Raw genomic sequence first — 22,474 nt, 5'->3', positions numbered from 1 at the left:
GCACAACTCAGGCTGAGTTCCCCTTCCAGGAGGGCCATGGAGCTGCTCAGAGCCCTGGAAACACCCAGAGCTGTCAGTGTCACGGAGCCCCATGTGTCAGTGTGACAGTCCCTCGGTGTGGGGATGTCAGATCATCCCCAGGGTGGCACAAAAGGGAGAACATTGGATCAGCCCAGCAGCCTGGGCTGGTAGAAGGTGTTCCTGCCCATGGCAGGGGTGAAATGAGATGAGCTTTAATGTCCCCTCCCACCCAAACAATCCCCATGGCTGGCTCCCTGGGTAAGAAGTTATTTACAGGGTTCACTTTTGCTCTGCCCAGGTATGTGTTCTTTTATTGTATTTACTCCCACCTGGGCCACACAACACTTCAGAGCTGGGCCAGAGTAAATGCAGGAGCTTATAAAGCAACAAAATATTCATGGTAACATAAATTAAACAACCATCTCTGAGCCAAAGGGATTTTGTTTTGCTCTTACACATCCTGGTCTAAAACACGTGTGATGCAAATCCATTCCCAATCATCTCACACCTTCCTGTCACAGACATCTTTTATGAAAAATCCTTTCCTTAGGATTTTTCCTCCTGAGAAGCTGGGAGGCCTCAGGAACAAAATGTAAACAATGATTTTCTGCTGCTGTAGAATGCAACAGGTACATCTGTGATTGGTCTCCTGTGATTGTTTCTAATTAATGGCCAATCACAGTCAGCTGGCTTGCACTCTCTGTCCGAGCCACAAGCCTTTGTTATCATTCTTTCCTATTCTATTCTAGCTAGCCTGCTGATGAAATCCTTTCTTCTATTCTTTTAGTATAGTTTTAATATACTATATATCATAAAATAATAAATCAGCCTTCTAAAACATGGAGTCAGATCCTCGTCTCTCCCCTCACCCTCAGACCCTTGTGAGCACGGTCACACCTCCCCTCCAAGCCATCAGCAGCAGCATTTGCTGTGCCAGGAGTCAGGGCTTACCTCCAGGAGCTTGTCACCAACACGGACCCCTGCCCGAGCCGCAGGACCCTCCTCGGACACGCGGGAGATGAAGATGCCCTGCAAACAAAACCCTCTGTTCATGGAGAGCCCATTCCTCACCCCTCTGCAGGGCAGGGACCCCTCAGCCCCAGCCCCTGGCCAGTCCTGAACCCACAATGAGGGGAGGACATGGCAGCTCAGGAGCTGGGGAGAAGGAACAGAAACCCCAAGGTGACAAGAGGGGGACAGAAGCCTCATGGCAAGGCTGCCCCAGGTGAGCCACAAGACCAGGGAATGACACCTTAACCCTCTTCCAGTGCAACTGGAATCACAGGATGGAGCTGATGCCACCAGCTGGGGAACAACCCCACACCCTGTGCCCCACAGCTGGGGAGGAACCCCTGCTTCCATGGCAGCTCCAGCTCAGACCATCCTGGCTCAGGGGCAAGAATCTGCTCCATCCCACTGCCGTGGCTCATCCAGCTCATTCCCCATATCCTGCTGGGGTCTGCTCCATGCCACCACCATGGCTCATCCAGCTCATTCCCCATCCTGCTCCACCCCACCACCCTGCCTTTGGGAGCATCCAGGGCTGCTCCCACCCGGCCCAAAACTCCCACGAGGGACACCCCGTCCCCAGCAGGAGCTGGCTCACCAGTGACAGGGGCAGTGACAGAGCCAGGCCTTACCTCGTCATCCCCCTTGTAGGGCGTGGAGCCCTTGCCCCCGGCGATGCTGATGCCCAGCCCGCCCGTCTGCCGCACGATGGTCAGGGTCAGCTGCAACACAAGGGACAGGGTCAGGGCACCCAGAGCCAGGGACAGCTCCTCTGCAGGGAGAACAGCAGCTCTGGGCCATCTCCTCAAACTGGGGGGACTGTGACAGGGACAGGACACGGGTCAGGGCACCCAGAGCCAAGTACGGCTCCCTTGCATGGAAAACAGCAGCTCTGGGCCATCTCCTGGCACTGGGGGGGGCCTGGGACCTAAAGGGGACCTGTGGGACACACTGGGGGTGCTCTGGCACCTGTGGGACACACTGGGGGTGCTCTGGCACTCATGCCTCAGAGGCAGCACCCCCACAACCCACGGAACACCACCAATCCCTTCCCACAGCTGAGCCCTGAGCCAACAGCCAGCTTGCCCACAGTGGGCACAGCAGAGGGGATTCCAGCACAAGGCAAACTGGATCACAGGACAGGGACAGTGCTCACACCACAGCCTGGCTCTGCCAGGGCTCCCTCTGAGGGTAATTCCAGCACCCCAGGGGCACTCCAGGCCACCCCAGAGCAGTGTGCAGTGACAAGGACAGCAGCTTGTCCAGAAGGCTCTGGATGGACACTGGGCTTTGTTGTATTGATGGAAATCAACACGCAACTCCAAAAACCCCAGATGCTCTGCTCCCCTCTGCCCCAGCTGCTCAGGATCACAGCTGAGCAATCCACAAGTCTTCTCCTTCCTACCTCCCACCTCCACACACCCAGCCATGCTGATGTGACTCAGGCTGAAGCTGTTTCTTTTAGGGACACCAGCATGAGCCATTCCCAATGCCACAGTCAGGAGAAGGAAGACAGGGAGCACGTGGTAGGACACAGGGAAAGGAACAGGACAGACAGGACTCTCTCAGGGCCAAGGACCAAGGAGCTGGGCAGCTCAGTGACAGAAATGAGCACAGAGAACCAAACTGGCTGTCCCCCATGTCACCTCTTTGTGAGCAAAGCCCAGGATGGAGAGAGGCTGCTGCAGAGATTCAGGTGTGTCACTCGTTGCCACAGCATGGGCAGCAAAGGAAGCAGGGACCACCATCCTTAACACCTCCCTTCCAACCCCCTTTCACTTCTGCAGTGACAGAACCAACATCTTGTGGAGCTCCATATTTGTTATCTTATATTTCAAGAGTTCTTCAATCATTATGGTGCAAGAGTTCCATGTCACCAGAGATTTCATAGCTCCTTGGTGTTTCTCATAGGCAGCTCCTCTAAGCACTGACTGTTCCTGGTCCTCGCAGCAGCCACCTAACTCCAGATCCCACCAATCCACTCTTTTATAACACTGTTCTTATTGGCTACAGGTGTGGCCTGTTAACATCAGGCCTGCTCCTAATCTTTAGTAATTGGTTCAGCTGTAACTCTTTAGGGGATAAGATTACATTCTATGCCACCTTCATTTACCCACACTGTATCCCCCTACAATTCCCCCTTTTTCTTTTAATTAAAGAGTTGCAGCATTACCAGAAGAACACATTCAAATAAATTAACATTATGACATAATAATATATTTCATTTAGAACTAAGAGTTATACAAATGTTTAAACAGCATATTATAGTAAAAATATACATATATTTCTAAATGTTAGCTCAGTTTTATAGTTTTTCTTAGTTTACAAAGTACTTATCTTCAAAGTCTTTTATATTCATATTTAACAAACACTAATAGCTGTAACTGATATATTTATCTAATATACACTAATAGCTGTAATTGATATAGTTTAGTATTCAAATCCGATTTCCCCGAATCCACAGGGCATCCCAAATCCACAGGGCAACACAGTTTAGTCCTGAACCCACATGGCAATATAGTTCAGTCCTGAATCACGTCGGGGTCACCATTTGTTACCTTATAGTCCAAGAGTTCTTTTATCATTATGGTGCAAGTATTCCTTATCACCAGGGTTTCATACCTCCTCGATGTTTGTTGTAGGCAGCTCCTCTAAGCACTGACTGTTCCTGGTCCTTGAAGTAGCCAACTGACTCCAGATCCCACCAATCCACTCTTTTATAATACTGTTCTTATTGGCTACAGGTGTGGCCTGTTAACATCAGGCGTGCTCCTAACCTTTAGTAATTAACCCAGCTGCAACTCTTTAGGGGATAAGATTACATTCTGTACCACCTTGATTTACCCACACTGTATCCCCCTGTACGTGTTCTGCTAAGGTTAAAACAAAAACCAAACCAAAACCCCTGCAGGAAACGTGGGACAAGCTGAGTGCTCTGCTCTACCAGCTCCTCTGGTGTCCAGCTAACAGCACAGCAGAACACTGAGGGATCTTCCCAGGGAAATCCCTGATTCCAGACCTGCCACCAGCTCACTGTCTCTGTGCAAGAGCCAGAAACTGAGTCAAATTCCAAGTTTTGGAATACCCAAGCAAGACAGAAATGGGGTGGTGAGGAGGCAGCACCAAGACAGCCCAACTCAAACCAGCTCCTGACCAGACAATGCTTCTTCCATGATCCTATTAGGAACTAACTACAAAACCCACATTTTTCCACCCAGACTCACTGGACTCTAGGAATGCCCTAAAGATTCACATCTGTACTGTCCAAGGAGTGCTCAGACCATGCTCTCAGGCACAAGGGAGGATTTCTGGGGCTGCTCTGTGCAGGGCCAGAAGCTGGACTTGAGGATCCTGGTGATCAGGAAATTGTGTAGTTCTATGTTCAACACAAAAGTTTCTGAGATTGACAGCAATTCAGGGCTTCAGGCAAGACTTACAGGAATTTACAGGAATGACAACAAACCAGGGCTTTAGGCAGAGATTACAGGATTGACAGCAAACCAGGGCTTCAGGCAGGGACTGCAGGAATGAGAGCAAACCAGGGCTTCAGGCAGAGATTGCAGGAATTTACAGGAATGACAGCAAACCAGGGCTTCAGGCAAGGATTACAGGAATGACAGCAAACCAGGGTTTCAGGCAGGGATTACAGGAATTATAGCAAAAAAGGAATGACAGCAAACCAGGGATTACAAGAACTATAGCAAACCAGGGCTTCAGGCAGGGATTACAGGACAGCAAACCAGGGATTACAGGATTGACAGCAAGCCAGGGCTTCAGACAGGGATTACAGGAATTATAGCAAACCAGGGATTACAAGAATGACAGCAAAGCAAGGATTACAGGACAGCAAACCAGGGCTTCAGGCAGGGATTGCAGGAATTACAGCAAACTAGAGCTTTAGACAGGGATTACAAAAACTATAGCAAACCAAGGCTTCTGGCAGGGATTACAGACTGGTCTAAGAGCAGGATCCTGGTGTTTCCCAGGTCTGCTTAGTGCCCAGATCCATTGGACAGGATCATGATTTTGGACAACGGAAGACTGTCTGATGTCACTGGTCACAGAATGTCACTTCCAGCTGCATGGGAAGCTGATGCTGTAAACTAACAGAAAGATATGCCACAAACCCCCTGGATTTCACAAGAAACCCCCTGGATTTCACAAATTCAGCAAACCAGCCTAGAAATAGGGGGAAATCTGCCAGAAAAATCAACTGGCCTGAGGGGGAAGAACCCTCTGTCCATCAATGTTCACTGAAAAGCAAAACCCCAAGGAGAAAACAGGCCAGATTAAAAATGCTGAGACAACTGCAGCAAAGGGGCTTGAATTAGATATAAATACATGTAGGCTGAAAAGATTTCAAACTCCCAAGAAAGCCACACAAAAACCAGTGTGGTGAGACTGGTGGATGTTTCTTTGAGTTACTATGTGTGGTGGTTTGACCGTTCAAACCATGACACTATGCAAACAGTAACTGATGTGAACATGAACCTCAAGAAGAAGGACCTGGATCCAGCAGCCTGGAATGGCCCTTCACGCTGCAGCTCAGGCTATTTCTGGCTCTAAGGTTTGTTTGTTCCCCAAAACTCCTCTTTCCTATGGCTGTTCTGGGGCTGCCTGGACTGCCACAACACCACACAGAAACCACTGAAGCCACAGCACAGAGCAGCAGGGACAGCTCAGCTCCCTCCTTGCCATTGCTCCTGCCATGGATTTCATGGGGCATTTTATCCTTTGTATATTTTACCCTTTGTGTATTTTCCCCCAAAGGCAGGGATCCACCCACAGCCCCTCTCAGATGATCTGACCTGCGCTGTTTCTCACCAAAATTCACTGTTTCTTTCCCTGCAGGAAGCACAAACCTTCATGGAGAGCACACCATGCTCCCAGGTCTTCACAGGAACAGCCCTGCAGGAAAAGTGCTGCAGTGCCAGGGGAAAATGGGGAAATTGGAAAAGCTGCCACACTTTGAGCTGCCATGTCGCAGACATCTTTTATGAAAAATCCTTTTTTTAGGATTTTTCTTCCTGAGAAGCCATGAGGCCTCAGGAACAAAATGTAAACAATGGTTCTGCGGCTGTGGAATGCAACAGGTGCATCTGTGATTGGTCTCATGTGGTTGTTTCTAATTAATGGCCAATCACAGTCAGCTGGCCTGCACAGAGTCCGAGCCACAAGCCTTTGTTATCATTCCTTCTTTTTCTGTTCTTAGCTGGCCTTCTGATGAAATCCTTTCTTCTATTCTTTTAGCATATTTTTAATGCAATATATACCATAAAATAATAAATCAGCCTTCTGAAACACGGAGTCAGATCCTCATCTCCTCCCTCAACCTGAGAGCCCTGTGAACACGGTCACACTGCCATCCTTAGCCCTGGGATCCCACTGGGAACCCATTCACCGTCAGTGGCACCAAATACACCCAGCAGTTCCACCTTGTGCCCTCAGTCCTGCCTGTGCCTCTTTGGGGACACACCAAACAGGACCCAGGGCCACCTCAACCCAGTTCTCATATGGCTTTTGGTGTAACTGTCTTTTAACATGGAATCATGGAATAGTTTAGGTGAAAAAAGCATGTACTTTATCACTGGCTTTTCCCAAATATTAAAATTAATATTATATGTATTGTGTTAGAAAGTAATGCTGTATTAACTCTCTTAAGTACTGTGTTAAATATAGTTTTAGGTTATAACAAAATGCTAAAATAGAAACGATGCTTTGTAGGATACTTTTTTTAAAGAAAGGACTCGCAGCAAAATAGCAGCCACAGGACACCTGAATCTTTCAGAGAGAAAGAACGTATTGCTCCCTTATCAGAAGAAATGAACTTCTTCCTGCCTCTAAGGCGCTGTTAGGATTCAGAGGAAGAAGTTGACGCTGCCCAGACAGAATCCTGTGTTTGAATGGAATTTATGCATCATGGATGAAGTGTATGAATATGCAATGGGCTGTTGCTTTAAGGGTTAATCCTCTTTTAACATGGGTCCTTTTTCAGGCTCGTGCTGCCCAGAAAGAGGTACCTGGACTGTCCCTAACTCTTTGTTTTTATTGTCTAGTATTGTCCTAATCCAAACTGTCCAAATTATTATTACTCTAATTGTATTCCTATTTTTATAACCATTTTACTACTCTTAAACTTTTAAAATTTTAAAAACGAGTGATTGGTGTTTTTCACAGTTTGGGTGGAAGGGACCTTAAAGCTCACCCACCTTTCTCTGTTATCAGACTCAGTGCTCCTGCAGAATTCCCAGCTTTCAGCAGCAGCTGCACACACCAGAGCTGCTGCACACCTGGGCAGATTCACTTTCAGGCAGCAGCCAGGGACATCTGGGGGCTGCCCAGCAGATTTGGGGCAGCCTGAATTTGCTGCTGTGCCCTGCAACTCATCCCTGAGGATCCCTGCAGCCTGCCAGGGGCACAGCAGGCACCAACCATGGCATCCCTGGAGGTGTGCAAGGAAGGACTGGATGTGGCACTCAGGGCTCTGGGCTGGTGACAAGGCGTGGATCAGTCAGAGGCTGAGCTTGATAGTCCTAGAGGTCTTTTCTAACCTAAATAACTCTTCTGCTCACCTTGGGCACACAGAGCTGGGACAGGGAAGAGCAGGATCTGGAGTCACTCCAGGGACAGAACTCAAGGGACAATGCTCAAAGCTGCTGAAAGACCAAGTTCTTCCTCCAAACACACCCACAGGAGTGGGGCTCAAGGGCTTCAATCCAGAAGATGGAGAGACATCAATGGTTCTACAAGTGGATGCACACAGCTGGGCTCAGTTTGGGGCCCCTCAGAACCAGAAAGACATTGAGGGGCATCAGCAAGTCCAGATCCAGGAAAAGAGCTGGGGAAATGCCTGGAGCACCAGAAGCAGCTGAGGCAGCTCCAGGGGGCTCAGCCTGGAGGAAAGGAGGCTCGGGAGAGACCATCTCAGTCTCTGCAGCTCCCTGCCAGGAAGGTGGAGCCAGGTGGGGGTCAGGCTCTGCTCCCAAGGAACAAGACAAGGGCAAACAGTCTCAAGCTGTGCCAGGAGTGGTTTAGATGGGATACTGGGAAAATTCCTTCCTGTAAATGGCTGTCCAGCCCTGACATGGATTGCTCAGGACAGTGGTGGAGTCCTCATATCTGGAAGTGTTCAAAAACCATGTGGATATGGCAGCTGAGGACATGGTTTAGTGATGAACATGGTGGTGGTGCTGGGTTGATGGCTGGACTTGCTGGCCTTACAGGTCTTTTCCAGCCTTACTGATTCCCTGACTCTCAGTGTGCAATCTGGCATTTACATGCTCCAAAAGGTTTATTTGAGAGTGTCATACTGACACAGGGAATGCACACTGCAATAAATGATTTCGATTTATGTTGGGACAGACAGATTCCCTGACTCTCAGTGCCCAATCCTGGTGTTTACATATCCCAAAAGGTTTATTTCAGAGTGTCATACTGACACAGGAAATGCACACTGCAGTAAGTGATTTGGATTTACGGTGGGACAGACAATTCCCTGACTCTCACTGTCCAATCCTCACATTTACATGTCCCAAAAGATTTATTTGAGAGTGTCATACTGACACAGGAGATGCACACTGCAGTAATTGATTTGGATTTATCATGGGACAGAGTCCCTGACTCTCAGTGCCCAATCCTGGTGTTTACATGTCCCAAAAGATTTATCTGAGACTGTCACACTGACACAGGAAATGCACACTGCAATAAGTGATTTGGATTTATGGTGGGACAGATATGTGACAAGGGGCAGTTGCCATGTGAAGGTGAGGGATCCCACTTCAACAGCAGCAGAAAAATCCATAAAATATCATCAATAACCTTTTCAAAAATCAAAAGGGCTGGACAACTTGTGTTCAAGAATCCCAACATTTGCCTGAGATCCTTATAGAGCATTTCCGAAATTCTGGGCTTTTTGTACTCTGAGACCCAGAGGGATTCCTGTGACCATCAGCTCCTCACCCAGACACCACTCCAGGAGTAACTGAGGGACACATGTGGCTCTTAGCAGGTACCAAATGGCTCTCATGAGGAACAGCTGAATTCTATGAAAACCAGGTCCCTCAAAAGCCAAATTATTTCATCCTGAGAAGACTCCAGAATTGGCTGATGAAGTGAAGGTTCACTTTTGCACAAGCAGACTTGCGCAGAACATGGAAGCTGTGCTCCAAGAAAGAACCAGCTGTGCTCCAGAAAGAGCCATCAGGAGAGAAACAAGAATTTGGGCTCTGTCAAGATCTGTCAGGTATAGCTTTATTCTAAAGCAGAAAGAACTGAAATAATTCCATATGAGGGGAGGCTGGGGGGCCTTCCAATTCAGCAGGGGGAGACAGACCCTTTTTACCTTTTCATGGCATTAATAACTTTATAGGAGATGGTTATTCCATGTTTGTAATCACAAAAGAATTAGGGATATTCAGTGGAACTCAGTAAGATACCAAGTGAAATATCAGTGGCAGGCTTAAAAAGCATTTTTGGATATAAAGCTCAAGTGAATTAATAATTGATTGCCACTAGATTCTGTGGCACTGAAATGTATAAAAGGAATGGGAGAGGATCAGACAGAACCATGGATGGCAGCCCCATGGTGCCTCATACCTGGGCATGAACACGACCCACAGAGTGCCAGGAGCTGAGCACCCACTAGGGGAAGATCCCTTTGTCCTGCTGGGTCTGGGCCCCTCAGCTCCTGTCACTGTGCTCTGGCACACGTTCAGTCAGCGCAATATGACACAACACACTGGTTTAACTGTCACACTACAGCCTCAGGGTTTAGGCTGGACATGAAGAAGAATTTCTCCCCAGGAAGGGTCCCCCAGTTTGTAACTGTCACACAGCCTCAAGGTTTGGGTTGGACATCAGGAAGAATTTCTCCCCAGAAAGGGTCACAGGCATTGGCGGCTCAGTGAGTGACAGTCACCATCCCTGGAGGTGTTCAAGGCATGACTGGATGTGGCACTCAGGGCTCTGGGCTGGTGACAAGGTGTGGATCAGTCAGAGGCTGAACTTGATGGTCCTGGAGGTCTTTTCTAACCTGAATAACTCTGGGATTCTGCTCAGCTTGGATGCACAGAGCTGTGATAGGGAAGAGCAGGAGGCACTGATTCACCAGGAAAGATGAGAAGAGCTAAATCTGTCTGGCTTTGGTCACTGACAGCTCATGGGGACACAGAGACAGGCTGAAAATAACAGTGAGCAAAAGGGAGATGGGACTAGCTGCTGAGAGCTAAATTAACCCCAGGCAGTGGGAAAGGAACACAAAGGAAAGCAACCCTGGCAGGAGAGCAGCCCCTGGCCATGGGCTGGAGGTTTCCTGGCTCTGACATTATTCCTTCCCCTGTTCCAGGAGGTTCAGTCTCAAAGGGTGTCAGGAGGGCAGAGATGGGGGGCATGGGGCAGGGGAGTGTGAGCACTTCAGGGGAAGAGATGGGGGGCATGGGGCAGGGGAGTTTGAGCCCTTCCAGGGCAGAGATGGGGGCACAGGGCAGGGGAGTTTGAGCCCTTCCAGGGCAGAGATGGGGGCACAGGGCAGGGGAGGCTGAGCCCTTCCAGGGCAGAGATGGGGGGCACAGGGCAGGGGAGTTTGAGCCCTTCCAGGGCAGAGATGGGGGGCACAGGGCAGGGGAGTTTGAGCCCTTCCAGGGCAGAGATGGGGGGCACAGGGCAGGGGAGGCTGAGCCCTTCCAGGGCAGAGATGGGGGGCACAGGGCAGGGGAGGCTGAGCACTTCAGGGGAAGAGATGGGGGGCACAGGGCAGGGGAGGCTGAGCACTTCACTGACATCACTCCACTGAGCACCTCCACAAAACCAAAGCAAAACAAAACACAGTGCAGAGCACAGAACCTCAAAGGAGATCTTTGACAGCAGCAAAGGAAGGGACAGGGACCTGCCACAGCCCCACTGGGAACAGGAACCTGCCACAGTCCCTGATTTGGGGACAGCAGCACTGGGAGCAGATGGGACAGGGACCTGCCATGCTCAGGGTGCTGCTCTGCTCCTGCACATCCCTTCCCCAGGATACTTGAGGACAGTAACCACGTTTCCCAAAGGACAAGGGAAGCCAGGATGCCTTTTTGGAACAGGGAATACGGTCACATTTGCAGCACCAATAAAACCCAGGGCTCCTACAGCTATGTGAACATTCACACATCATGTGAGCCCCCCTCTGACAGCTGTGTGTGTGCCAGGGCTGCAGATCCACATCCAGATCAGTGCCGCTGTGTGTCTGTATAAAGGCCTGACTTCATCCTGGGGCATGGGAGAAATGTCTGCAGTGACACAATCCTCCACTGGGACAGGCTGGGGCTGAGAGCCTCACCAGGGCTCCTTCCCTCAATCCCTGGGGCTGTCCAGGCCCCTGGGCTGCTCTGTGACTCCAGGATTGGTTATTTCATCAATGAACTACACAAAATGGGACTCCAGGATCAGTTATTTCAGTAATGAACTACACAAAATGGGACTCCAGGATCAGTTACTTCAACACAAAATGGGACTCCGGGATTGGTTATTTCATTAATGAACTACACAAAATGGGACTCCAGGATGAGTTATTTCATTAATGAACTACACAGAGTGGGACTCCAGGATGAGTTATTTCATTAATGAACTACACAAAATGGGACTCCAGGATGAGTTATTTCATTAATGAACTACACAGAGTGGGACTCCAGGATGAGTTATTTCATTAATGAACTACACAGAGTGGGATTTAGGAAGCTGGCATTTCCTTCTTGTCACAGTTGGGAGCCAGCTTTGTCACAGGCACAGGGATAGAAAAAGAAGAGAATCCTGCAAGGATCTGGCCTGGCCAAACTATGGAATGCAGCAGGACAGGGTCTCCCTGGAAATGCAAACACTCAAATACTTAAAGAGAAATAAAAAGCATTGTCCAAAGCTACCAATCCTCAAACCATTCCAGAACGAGAAACAGGACAAAAACCTACACCTGGGTTCATCTGGGACACGTAACACCAGAACACATCCCATTTCATCTCTTCAGCAGCACAGAGATTTTATTCCTGCTCTTACTGACCCTTCCTGTGTGGTGAAACCCTTGGAGCAGCCATTTTTCTTCACTATATTTTCCACTGTAAAATTCCACTGGAGATTCCTCTCAGCCCAGCAGTTTCAGACTGTTCTAAAGGCCCTTTTACCCATCATTTAACACACAATTACAAGGCTATAAAGACTGGGGAGTTTACAACTCTCCAAAAATCTACTTCAAAGCTGTGCTGCTCAGGGCAGGCCTTGCAGGAGGAGAACATTTATCCAAGGAGCAGTGGAATACATGGAAAACTTCCATTAAACCTGGCGTCACCTGCCTCAGAACAAACAGGCAGAGACATCTCTGAGTGCTCCTCTGAGGCCAAGCCTCTCCAAAGGACACAGGAAGAAAAGCTAAAGGTGCAATAAAGGTAAGAACAAAGAGAAATTCCCATGCAGGAGCAGGAACTGCCTTGTCTGAAATGGAAAAAGCAGCATGGAATTCAGTGGACCAAGGTCTGGATAAACTCTCTCATGTTGTCTACAGTCACCAACCCTGAGCTCAGGCAGATCAGGTGAAAGAAAAGGCAGGGAATAAATGGAAATCCCTCTTACCATGGAAACTTGGTTTCTCTAATCCAGCAAAAGGAAGGCTGGAAGAAGTCAGGACTGGGGTCCATAGAATTACACCAAAGACAAGCAGGCAATGGGTCAGCCAGCAGGGAAGAGATTGCACAAGATAGACTACAATGAAAACAATGACCTAACAAATGACAGATTAAAAGTAAGTTTTCTGATGATTCCAGAAGCAGAAATATGGAGAAGTTTTGAGGTTCTCCCTGGAGGAGGGATCTGTGTGTGCACACACTGCTAACAGGATGAAACAAGCTGTATTTAATGAAAAGTTTGATTGATTTATTAACCAGAGTATAATGTAGGGTTGCCAGTCCTGATAGGAGATTTGACTTCAGCACTTCCTTCTACATCATCTGTTATCCTCCCTGCAAGCTGAGCTTTGCTGCTCCCGAGCCGAGCACAGCCCTTTTACAGCTGAACTCTCTCTCCCAGCCTGTCCCAGTGTGCCCAGTGCCCAGCTGGGGATTGTTTCCCACCACAGTGGGGTCCTGGAACTGGCTGGGAGCTCCTGCTCTCCTCAGTGACACTCAGAGCTCACTGCAGCACACAGGGAGCAGCTTTAGGGCAGGTAAATGCCCCAGCCCCTGTGATTTCTGGGAGGGTTATTGCAATGCTGGACTTTGGTACATAACCCTGGCCTCAAGCAGCAAAGCCATGTGTGACACAGGGCACCTGCCCAGTGCAGAGGGGAGACCTGGACTTGCTGTAGCACTGCGTTTAAATGTGCAATTCTCACTCCATCAGTCCCTTCCCTGCTGCTTTCTGCTCTCTCTGTGAAGGCCAATGACATGATTGTGTGGCAGGGCAGAGCCAAAATGATCCTGTGCTACTCTTGAGCAGGCAAAGGGAACTACATTTGTGTGAGAGTCATTGCACACTTTGTTCCTTGGTCCCCAGAGAACTCTGGATCAGACAAAACTTGCAGCTGGAGCAGGGATCAGTGATGGGGAACAAGCAGGAGCCACATAAATCAATCCTCAATCTCTGACAATTTGGGGGTGAATCGTGTCCCTGTCCTTGACACAGGTCCATGGGTGAGGCTGAACATTTACAGGAAGAGATCACAAACCCAGCTCAAGGTCACAAACCCAGCCCAATGTCACAAACCCACCCTGAGGTCACAAACCCACCTCAATGTCACAAACCCATCCTGAGGTCACAAACCCATTCTGAGGTCGCAAACCCACCCCAATGTCCCAAACCTACCCCCAAACCAGAGTGTTACAGCCTGGAAAGGTCTCAGAACCCTGGCCCAGAGAAGCTGTGGCTGCCCCATCCCTGGAAGAGTTCCAGGCCAGGGTGGACAGAGCAGGGAACAACCTGGGGTAGTGGAAAGTGCCCCAGCCCATGGCAGGGGGTGACATTTTACAGGCCCTTCTAATCCAAAGCCACTCTATGTTCTTCCATAAAGAACACTGAGGACCCTTCAACCCAGTAGAAAAAAGTCATAAAAACATTGTGATGGGAATACATTAAAAGCCAGACAAATTAAAGGAGAAAATATGGCACATTTTTCTTTTCTCAACAGGAACTTTGATATCCTTAAAAATTAAATAAGAGAAATGGGAGTGCTGTATCTTCTTTTTAATATCAAAACCACTCCACTCTGTCATATTCCAGCCAAGCCACGTGAGCTAACCCAGGTGATGTCACCTCTCCTGCACTACACAAGAGGTTCATTAAACTTTTCTGGGTTTAAAACTTATGGGTCACGTTATGAGAAAATCAAATTTGCTAGATAAGAATTCCAAGTGTGACAATGCCCTGACGCAGCACACACTGACCCCATAAATGCAAAACCAGAGCAAGGGGAAGGGCTCCATGTGTGTGGCCAGGCAGAGAGCCAGGATGGCTCCCAGCACATCCCAGTGCTCCCAGTCCCTGTGCTGGCCCTTCCACAGCTGAGTCTGAGCTCAGGATGGCTCCCAGCACATCCCAGTGCTCCCAGTCCCTGTGGACCCTTTCCCAAACCTGAACCCTTTGAGCACAGGATGCTCCAGGACCCCTGTGCTGCCACATCTGCTGCTGGCAGATCCTAGCAGGTGCCAGGCTTCAGGCTGGCATTCCAACACAAATGGTGCCATTCCTGAGTAGTTTCCACAGGATCAGGCTCCTTCCCTGCCTGCAGAACAACAGGATGTGACACCTGAGCAGCAGCAGCAAAGACATCCAGCACCTCTGGATACCTTTTTTCCTTCCCAGGGAGTGGAAAGGCAGCTCCTGCTGTCCCTGGGCAGAGTGAGACACAAAATCCTGTCCATGTCTCCAGCGGGAGAAGCTTTGGCAGCACAGAGCCCTTTGCACCTCCTGTCCCTGCAGGGGCTCTGCAGGACATGGGTCAAGGCTGGGCACACCCAAGGCTGTGGATGGCACCAGCCTTTGCCACAGCAGAGCAGCCCTGGCCACTGGAACACAGTTTGGGACCCTCCTTCCACTGTTCTGTGCACCCTTGGGACCCTCCTTCCATTGCTCCTGCAACCTTGGGACCCTCCTTCCACTGCTCTGTACCTTGGGACCCTCCTTCCACTGTTCCTGCAACCTTGGGACCCTCCTTCCACTGTTCCTGCAACCTTGGGACCCTCCTTCCACTGCTCTGTAACCTTGGAACACTCCTTCCACTGTTCTGTACCTTGGGACCCTCCTTCCACTGTTCCTGCAACCTTGGGACCCTCCTTCCACTGCTCCTGCAACCTTGGGACCCTCCTTCCACTGCTCCTGCAACCTTGGGACCCTCCTTCCACTGCTCTGCAACCTCGGGACCCTACTTCCACTGCTCTGCAACCTGCCCAGCAGCTTTCCAGGCTGTTCCATCAGAACCACCTGAAAAGAGAGCTCATGTCTAACCTCAAACAGGCACTGAACGCTGCTTTTCTCCTCTCAGAGCCTCTCTAAATCCAGCACAGCCACTCTGCCAGGTACAGGAGGATGGAGACCAAACCCTGGGACAGAACCAGCCCAGGAACCCAGATATCCACCACAGGCTATCCCACAAGTTACTTTAACAAAGTTATTCTGCTGCTGCTGCAGCACAGGGTATCCCACACTCTATAACAAAGTTATTCTGCTGCAGCACTGTTGTCATGTTATTTCAAAAGTTCTACACCTTCTTGGTGATTTCTTATGGGCACCTCCTCACAGCACTGATTCCTTCTTCATCACAGCACAGCCAACAAACTCCAACTCTTCACAGTACAACAAACTCCAAAGCTCTTCACCACCAGCTAACCTACTCTTTTGTATCACTTGTCTTACTGGACACAGGTGTGGCCTATTAAATTCAGGCCCTTCCTAATCTTTGGGGATTAGTACAGCTGCAACTCCTCAGGTGTGAGATTCCCTTCTAGACTATCTTTATTTTCTTACATTCTCTCCCTGAACACAGCACAGGGTATCCCATACATTAACAAAGTTATTCTCCTGCTGCAGCAGAAGGTATCCCAGAATTCAACAAAGTTATTCTACTGCACCAGCAGAGGATATCCCACACTCTAACAAAGTTATTCTGCACTGCAGCACAGGGCATCCCATATTCCAACAAAGCTATTCTCTCCTGGCACCAGGAGCAGCTCTGGGAGTGCCCCACACTGGGGCTGGCACAAGCTGGGTGTGTCTCTCCAGTTCTGCTCCAACAAGATCAGTCTCCAGCTCACAGCCATGGTTCAGGGATAAGGAACACAGCTAGGAATCACCAACCCCTCCTCTCCCAGGATTGTATTACATTATACAAGAAATGTGACAGCAGTATACTGAACCTCAAACCCTGCTGCTCAGGAGCCCCAAGCTCTCTGCTCAGCTCCATCACCCCATGGTTCCTCTCAAGGAATCATCCCTGGAGCAGCAGGCAGATGCCTTTGCAAGTGTTCAAGGACAGGCTGGGCAGGCGTGGAGCAACCTGCCCTCGTGCAAGGCTCCTTGCTGAGCACTGCCCAGGGCTGCAGGACAATCAGGTATTCCCAACCAACTTCCCAAAGCTGGGCTGCTCTTGGGTGACTCCAACCACCAGCCTGGGAGACCTCCAGCTCCTTGTGGGCTGCACAGCCACGTTTTCCTCAGGATGGGAACAGATCTGTGCAAAGAGGACACCAGAGCCAGCCTCACACAATCACGGGCTGGAAAAGACCTCCAGGATCAGAAGAGAAATGCAAGAAATACTAATGTGGTTTTCAGGGACCTACAGATGGAGAAATCTTCAGGATGCACTAACAGGGGACCACACCTTGTAAGTCACCTTATTGTGAATCTTCCATACCTTCTGGGTGATTTCTCATGGGCAACTCCTCACAGCACTGACTCCTTCCTCACAGCACAACCGACTCCAAGTTTCTTCACAGCACAGCCAACTGACTCTAATTCTCTCCTCACCCAGCTACCCCACTCTTTTGTAGCACTTATCTTCTTGTTGGACACAGCTGTGGCCAATTAAGGGCAGGCCTGCTCCCAATCTTTGGTGATTAATACAGCTGCAACTCCTCAGGTGTGAGACTGCCTTCTGCACAATTCTCTTACATTCCATCCCTCACAACACCTGAGCCAGCCCATGTTCTGCCTGGGTGGAAAGGATTTGTCACCTCCCACTTAGAAAGCCTTGCTCCAAAACCAGGCAAGATCTCAGTTTCACACCTAAGGGAACAGCAGAGCCAAGTTCTCAGAGACACTCTGACCAGCACACGGCTCTGGGGCCTGTACTGCCTGTCCTAGGGGAGAAATCCCCATGCAAGTGTCAGCAGGGATGCTGTTCAGTAGCTCCTGGGAAACCTGCCTGCAGAGAGCTGCTGACCCATGGGCCAGGCACTGGCCAGGCACTGAGAGCCTGCAGACAAACGCAGGAAACTGCTCACAGCCAGAGGATTTTTACTCTGAGCACAATCACCATCCCCATGCCAGGTCCCTCAGATGCCACCTCATGCTGCATGTAATCCTTGAAGGGATTTGGCGCAGGCTGCAGGAGATGCACAAATTGGCTCCAGTCCTTTCCCCAGGCAGGGGCACAGTGCCCTGGGTGAGACCCTCTTTTCATCAAAGGATCAGTACACAACACTTGGCTGATTCTCAAGGTCTCTGCTCCTCCAGGGTTACCCACACGTCCAGAAATATCCATTTGTTCAACTCCACTTCTCCATCAACACACAGCAAACAGGAACTGACCTTCCCACCTGAGCCCCTTTGGTTTTTACACCATTTCCAGCTCACTCCTGCTCTGCAGCAGCCACTCTCGCCTCAAGGCCGGGAAAGGAGGAAAGGGGGAAAGCAAGGAGGAAACAATCATCGTGTTTGGGATCAGTCAGGTCCAGAAGCCACTTGACCCAGAGAGATCAGAGTCCCCCTACAACAACAGGTGAGGCTGGGAAGCAAATCAAGCAGGCTGGGTGATTTTTGGCAGAGAGAGAACAGTAGGAGTGGTACAGACCTCTTCCTCCTCAATGCGAGCAGGTTCAATCAGCAGATTATTGGCTTGATCAAACGACACCCCCTGTTAGGACAGGAACCAGCAAAGAGGCATGCGGATTAGTGGAGCATCGACCAAACCCGCCACCACGACCACCACCACCACCACCCAACACACGCACTGGGCCACAGCTGGGCCAGCTCCCGAGCTCAGGAGCTCCTACAGGAGTCACTGCTGAGCTCATGAGCCCTGGGGCTGACCAGCTCCTGTGGTCACTGCTGAGCTCAGGAGCTCTGGGACTGGTCCAGCTCCCAGAGGAATCACTGCTGAGCTCCAGCGTTCCTGGAGTCACTGCTCTGCTCAGGAGCTCTGGGGCTGACCAGCTCCTGGGGCCACTGCTGAGATCCAGAACTCTGGGGTCACTGCTGAGCTCCAGAGCTCCTGGGGCTGATCCAGCTCCTGGGGTCACTATTGAGCTCCAGAGCTCCCAGAGGAGTCACTGCTGAGCTCCAGAGCTAGGGATATGATCCAGCTCCTGGGGTCACTGCTGAGCTCCAGAGCTCCTGGAGTCACTGCTGAGCTCCAGAGCTAGGGAGCTGATCCAGCTCTTGGGGTTACTGCTGAGCTCCAGAGTTCCTGGGGTCACTGCTCTGCTCAGGAGCTTTGGTGCTGGCCAGCTCCTGAGGTCACTGCTGACTCCAGAGCTTCTGGAGCCACTGCTGAGTTCTGGAGCTCTGGGGCTGATCCAGCTCCTGGGGCCGACCAGCTCTTGGTGTCACTGCTGAGCTCAGGAGCTCCCAGAGACACTGCTGAGCTCTGGAGCTTTGGGATCACTGCTGACCCCCAGAGCTCCACAGCCGAGCCCCCTCACAGCACAGCTCCAGAGCTGACCCTCAGCCCCAGAGCAGCCCCCAGCCCTGCTCAGCTCCAGAGCTGACCCTCAGCCCCAGAGCAGCCCCCAGCCCTGCTCAGCACCCCAACAGGGCTGCTCATGGGTCCCGAGTGCCAGGTGCCAGCCAGCCCTGCCAAGGGCACCCCTGAGGCCAGGCTTTGGCCAGGCTGGCACCCTGAGGGTCACCACTGGCTGACCTCAGCCCCTCCAGGTCACTCTGGGAACAGGAAGGGTTAAACACAGGAGGAAGCACCGAGGAGCCTGTGGTGCCACAAGCTGCTGCACAGGAACGAGCAGTCCCAAACACAACTGCAAAAAGCCAAAAAAGCAATCCCAAACACAACTGCAGCCCCAAACACAACTGCAGTCCCAAACACAACTGCAAAAAACCAGTCCCAAACATAACAGCACCAATCCCTTTCTCTGGTGCAAAAGCACACCCTGACAGGCACCTGGAATCCTGCTCTCAAGCGCAGGAAACCTCAGGATTTCTTCTGAAAACCATCTGTCCTTGCAACAAAACCCTCTGGTTGTAGGATTCAGCTGCCTCCTCCTCAGTGCACCTCCTGCCCAGGGACCCTGCTCCCTGCATCCATCCCCACTGCTGGCACACAGCCCAGAAATGGAGCAGGCATCCATCCCAGCCCAGGGAGGAGAGCTGAGCCCAGCAGAGGGTGAGCTGGCAGCCAGGGTCATTTCTGACAGGTTCCCACACCTGAGCAGGCAGCACAGTGGGGCAGTGCCTCCTCAGCTCAGTGCCCAGCTGAAATGACCTTTTCAGATGAGGATGATGGGGACTGGGACAGTTTAAACACTCCTTTCCATTCCCCTGGATGAAGGGGATTTGGGACAGCTTAACATTCCTTCTGAGGGACTTCACCAGCAGTGGGAAAAGTGGCCTCACCCCCAGGGAGCACAAGATGAGCTGAAGTGGCTCACACAGAGCAAGGCAAGCACCCACTGAGGGAAAGTGAGGGACAGGACCTTTCCCTGGGCAACCCGAGCTCCAGCAGGGATGGGAATGACCCCAGCACCTGGAGCAGGTGCAGCTACAGCAGAAGCAGGTAACTCCAGCCCCTTCCAGATACATCTCACCCTCAGATCTGCTGATGTCAGACTGCGATGGAGACTCAGCCACATCCTGACCTCTGCCCACCAAACACAACTCAAAAAAATCCTCAAACCCTTGGGTGAGAACTGGGCTGACATTGTGAGGAGTTCCTCATCCACGTATCCCCATTCCACTGTGAGGAACCTCCTCAGGCAGGAACCTCTGTGTGCCCCTCACCAAACGTGGGGGTTCAGCTGAGGAGAGCCCAGGACCCCCATCTCTTAAGCCCCAGTATAACCAGTAAGGCCAACTTCAGAGCCCAAGCTGCCCTAAATCCCAGTGCAGCCTCCATCAGGCTGTGTGGGGGTGGCAGCACAGGGAAGGGCACACTCCTGGCTGCACTGACATGCTCCAGGAAGCACTGTGCCAACGAGTGCCAGTCTAAGACTGAATCCACATAGGGACAAAGCTCATCCTCCTGTGTGGAGGAAACAGCAGTGAGGAGGAGGAGGCTGGAAGGAGCAGCAGAACCCACCAGAGGTGAGACAGAACTGTCCCTGCAGCACGTGCCATGGGGCTGCTGCAAGGAGCTGGACACAGTGGAGGTGTCAGACACAGCCACACAGCACAGCTCTAGGGCAGCCCCACGAGCCCCAGTGACCTGCAGCTCTGCCCCAGTGCTGCAGCTCCTGCCAGAGCCTTCCTGACACCCTCAGCACATCCCCAGTGCTGCAGCTCCTGCCAGAGCCTTCCTCAGCACCACATCAACCTGGCTGCTGACCACAGGAGCAGGGGGCAGGTCTGCAGCCCTGTGAGCTCCCCCTCCCCACAAGACCTTACCTTCACGGAGGGCTGAGCAGACAGAGCTCCATTCTTTCTGTCCTCCTCATCCCACGCTTCCTCCTGATCCCTGGGCTCTGTGTTATTATTGCAGCCTCCCAGCTCCTCTTCCTCTTTGGGGACCCCATCGCTGTTCAGCCCCTGCAGGAGTGCCACCACTGCCTCTGGCTTGGGCAGCTTGGTGATCTTGAAGTGTTTCTTGTAGTGGGGCGTGTCCTTGCGGATGAGCCTCTGCTTCTCCACGGGGAACGGCCGCTCTTCGTCCTCATCCTCATCCTCGCTGCGGATCAGCGTGTCCTCAGCGAAGTGCACGGTGGGCTGTGACAGGAGAGCCCAGACACAGCGTGAGCCCCAGGGGACACAGGGCTAGCACACAGAACCTGCTGTCCCTGGGAGCCCTCTGCCACGCAGGCAGAGCCGGTGGCACTGCTGGAATGGATTCCCAATTCCACATCCTTGCCTTTTTCCACAGCCACACCTTCCCCAGGGCAGTAGCACTGCTGCTGTGCCCAGGACAAGACAGGAATGGATTCCCATTTCCTTTTTGCCCTTTTTTGCACAACCACACCTTCCCCAGGCTGGTGGCACTGCTGGTGAGCACAGCACAAGGCAGGAATGGATTCCTATTTCCTTTTGGTCTTTTTCCACAACCTTCCCCAGGCCAGTGGCACTGCATGCATTCCCAATTCCACACATCCTTGCCTTTTTCCACAACCACACCTTCCCCAGGCCGGTGGCAGTGCTGCTGTGCCCAGCACAAGGCAGGAATGGATTCCCATCTCCCCATCCTTGCCTTTTTCCACAACCACACCTTCCCCAGATACTCTTCTGTCAGCTCCAGGGATGGAGGGCATTCAAATCCCTCACAGCCACCCCAGATTTCCTACAGCTTGCCAGGCTCCCACAAGCTGCCTCAGCCTCTGCCTGCACTGCCTTCCACAGGCTGGATCTGCCTCCAGCGATGCCCAAACCCCTTATCCATTTCCCTGCACCTCTATTTCCCACCTCCTCTGAAACTTCCAGCTCCCCTCACTGTTTCTCACAACCCTGCAGCAGTTCCCAGGCTCGTACCTCATTGTATTCCACTTCCACATCTTCCTCCTCGTGGTCAGCAGGCTCCTTGTGCTCCTCCTGGGCCCTGGGCTTGCTGTCCTTGTGCAGCTCCCTGTGCAGGTCGGGCAGCTGCCCGTTGGGCCAGCCCCTGTCCCTGTCCTCTGGCCTGCCCTCCACAGAGGCCGTGCTGGCGGACAGGTGCGAGTCCTCGCTGCGGTTGGACGTGGCACTCAGCCTCTTCTCCTGAGAAAAGGGTTCTGGTGGTCAGCATGGAGCCAGAGCAGAGTCACTGGTGTGAGGGGGGAATGCAGCTCCAACAGAACCAGCTGTTCCTCAGGGTGCCCACAGCTTCCCCTCCTGAGCTCCCTCTATGTGACTGGGTGCATCCTCTGGTTTAGGGATTTATTCCCAGCACCCACCAGGGCAGCAAGGTGCGTCCTGCAAGTGCTCCATCCCCACCACTCTTTACTGGAAATATCAGAGCCTTCTCTCCCTCTTCCTGTGCTATAAAATTGGTACTGATACACAATTCCCCTTCCACTGTTCTCTGCCTCCTGGTTCTATCTCCTGCCCTGTTTCACAGGCCTCCCATGACATCTCAAGGCAG

The 22,474-nt window shown here is 51.5% G+C and overlaps 1 protein-coding gene across 29 annotated transcripts in view; it reads right to left on the bottom strand.

Moving 5' to 3' along the window:
* Positions 1-22,474, bottom strand: part of SCRIB (scribble planar cell polarity protein) — a 127,074-nt gene that overhangs the window by 63,273 nt on the left and 41,327 nt on the right. For 28 of the 29 annotated variants that reach the window (XM_074559280.1, XM_074559341.1, XM_074559369.1 and 25 more), the window contains exons 14-18: positions 21,886-22,110; positions 20,815-21,132; positions 18,053-18,115; positions 1,662-1,751; positions 973-1,050 (exon numbers count right to left, since the gene is read on the bottom strand). In XM_074559280.1, the coding sequence (XP_074415381.1) occupies positions 973-1,050; positions 1,662-1,751; positions 18,053-18,115; positions 20,815-21,132; positions 21,886-22,110 (774 nt within the window). The remainder of the gene's footprint in view (positions 1-972; positions 1,051-1,661; positions 1,752-18,052; positions 18,116-20,814; positions 21,133-21,885; positions 22,111-22,474) is intronic. The other variant, XM_074559330.1, reaches the window with a different exon arrangement.

Source organism: Zonotrichia albicollis, chromosome 1 (assembly GCF_047830755.1).
Source record: "Zonotrichia albicollis isolate bZonAlb1 chromosome 1, bZonAlb1.hap1, whole genome shotgun sequence".
NCBI classification, from domain to species: Eukaryota; Metazoa; Chordata; class Aves; order Passeriformes; family Passerellidae; genus Zonotrichia; species Zonotrichia albicollis.
This window is presented reverse-complemented; position numbering and strand designations above follow the sequence as displayed.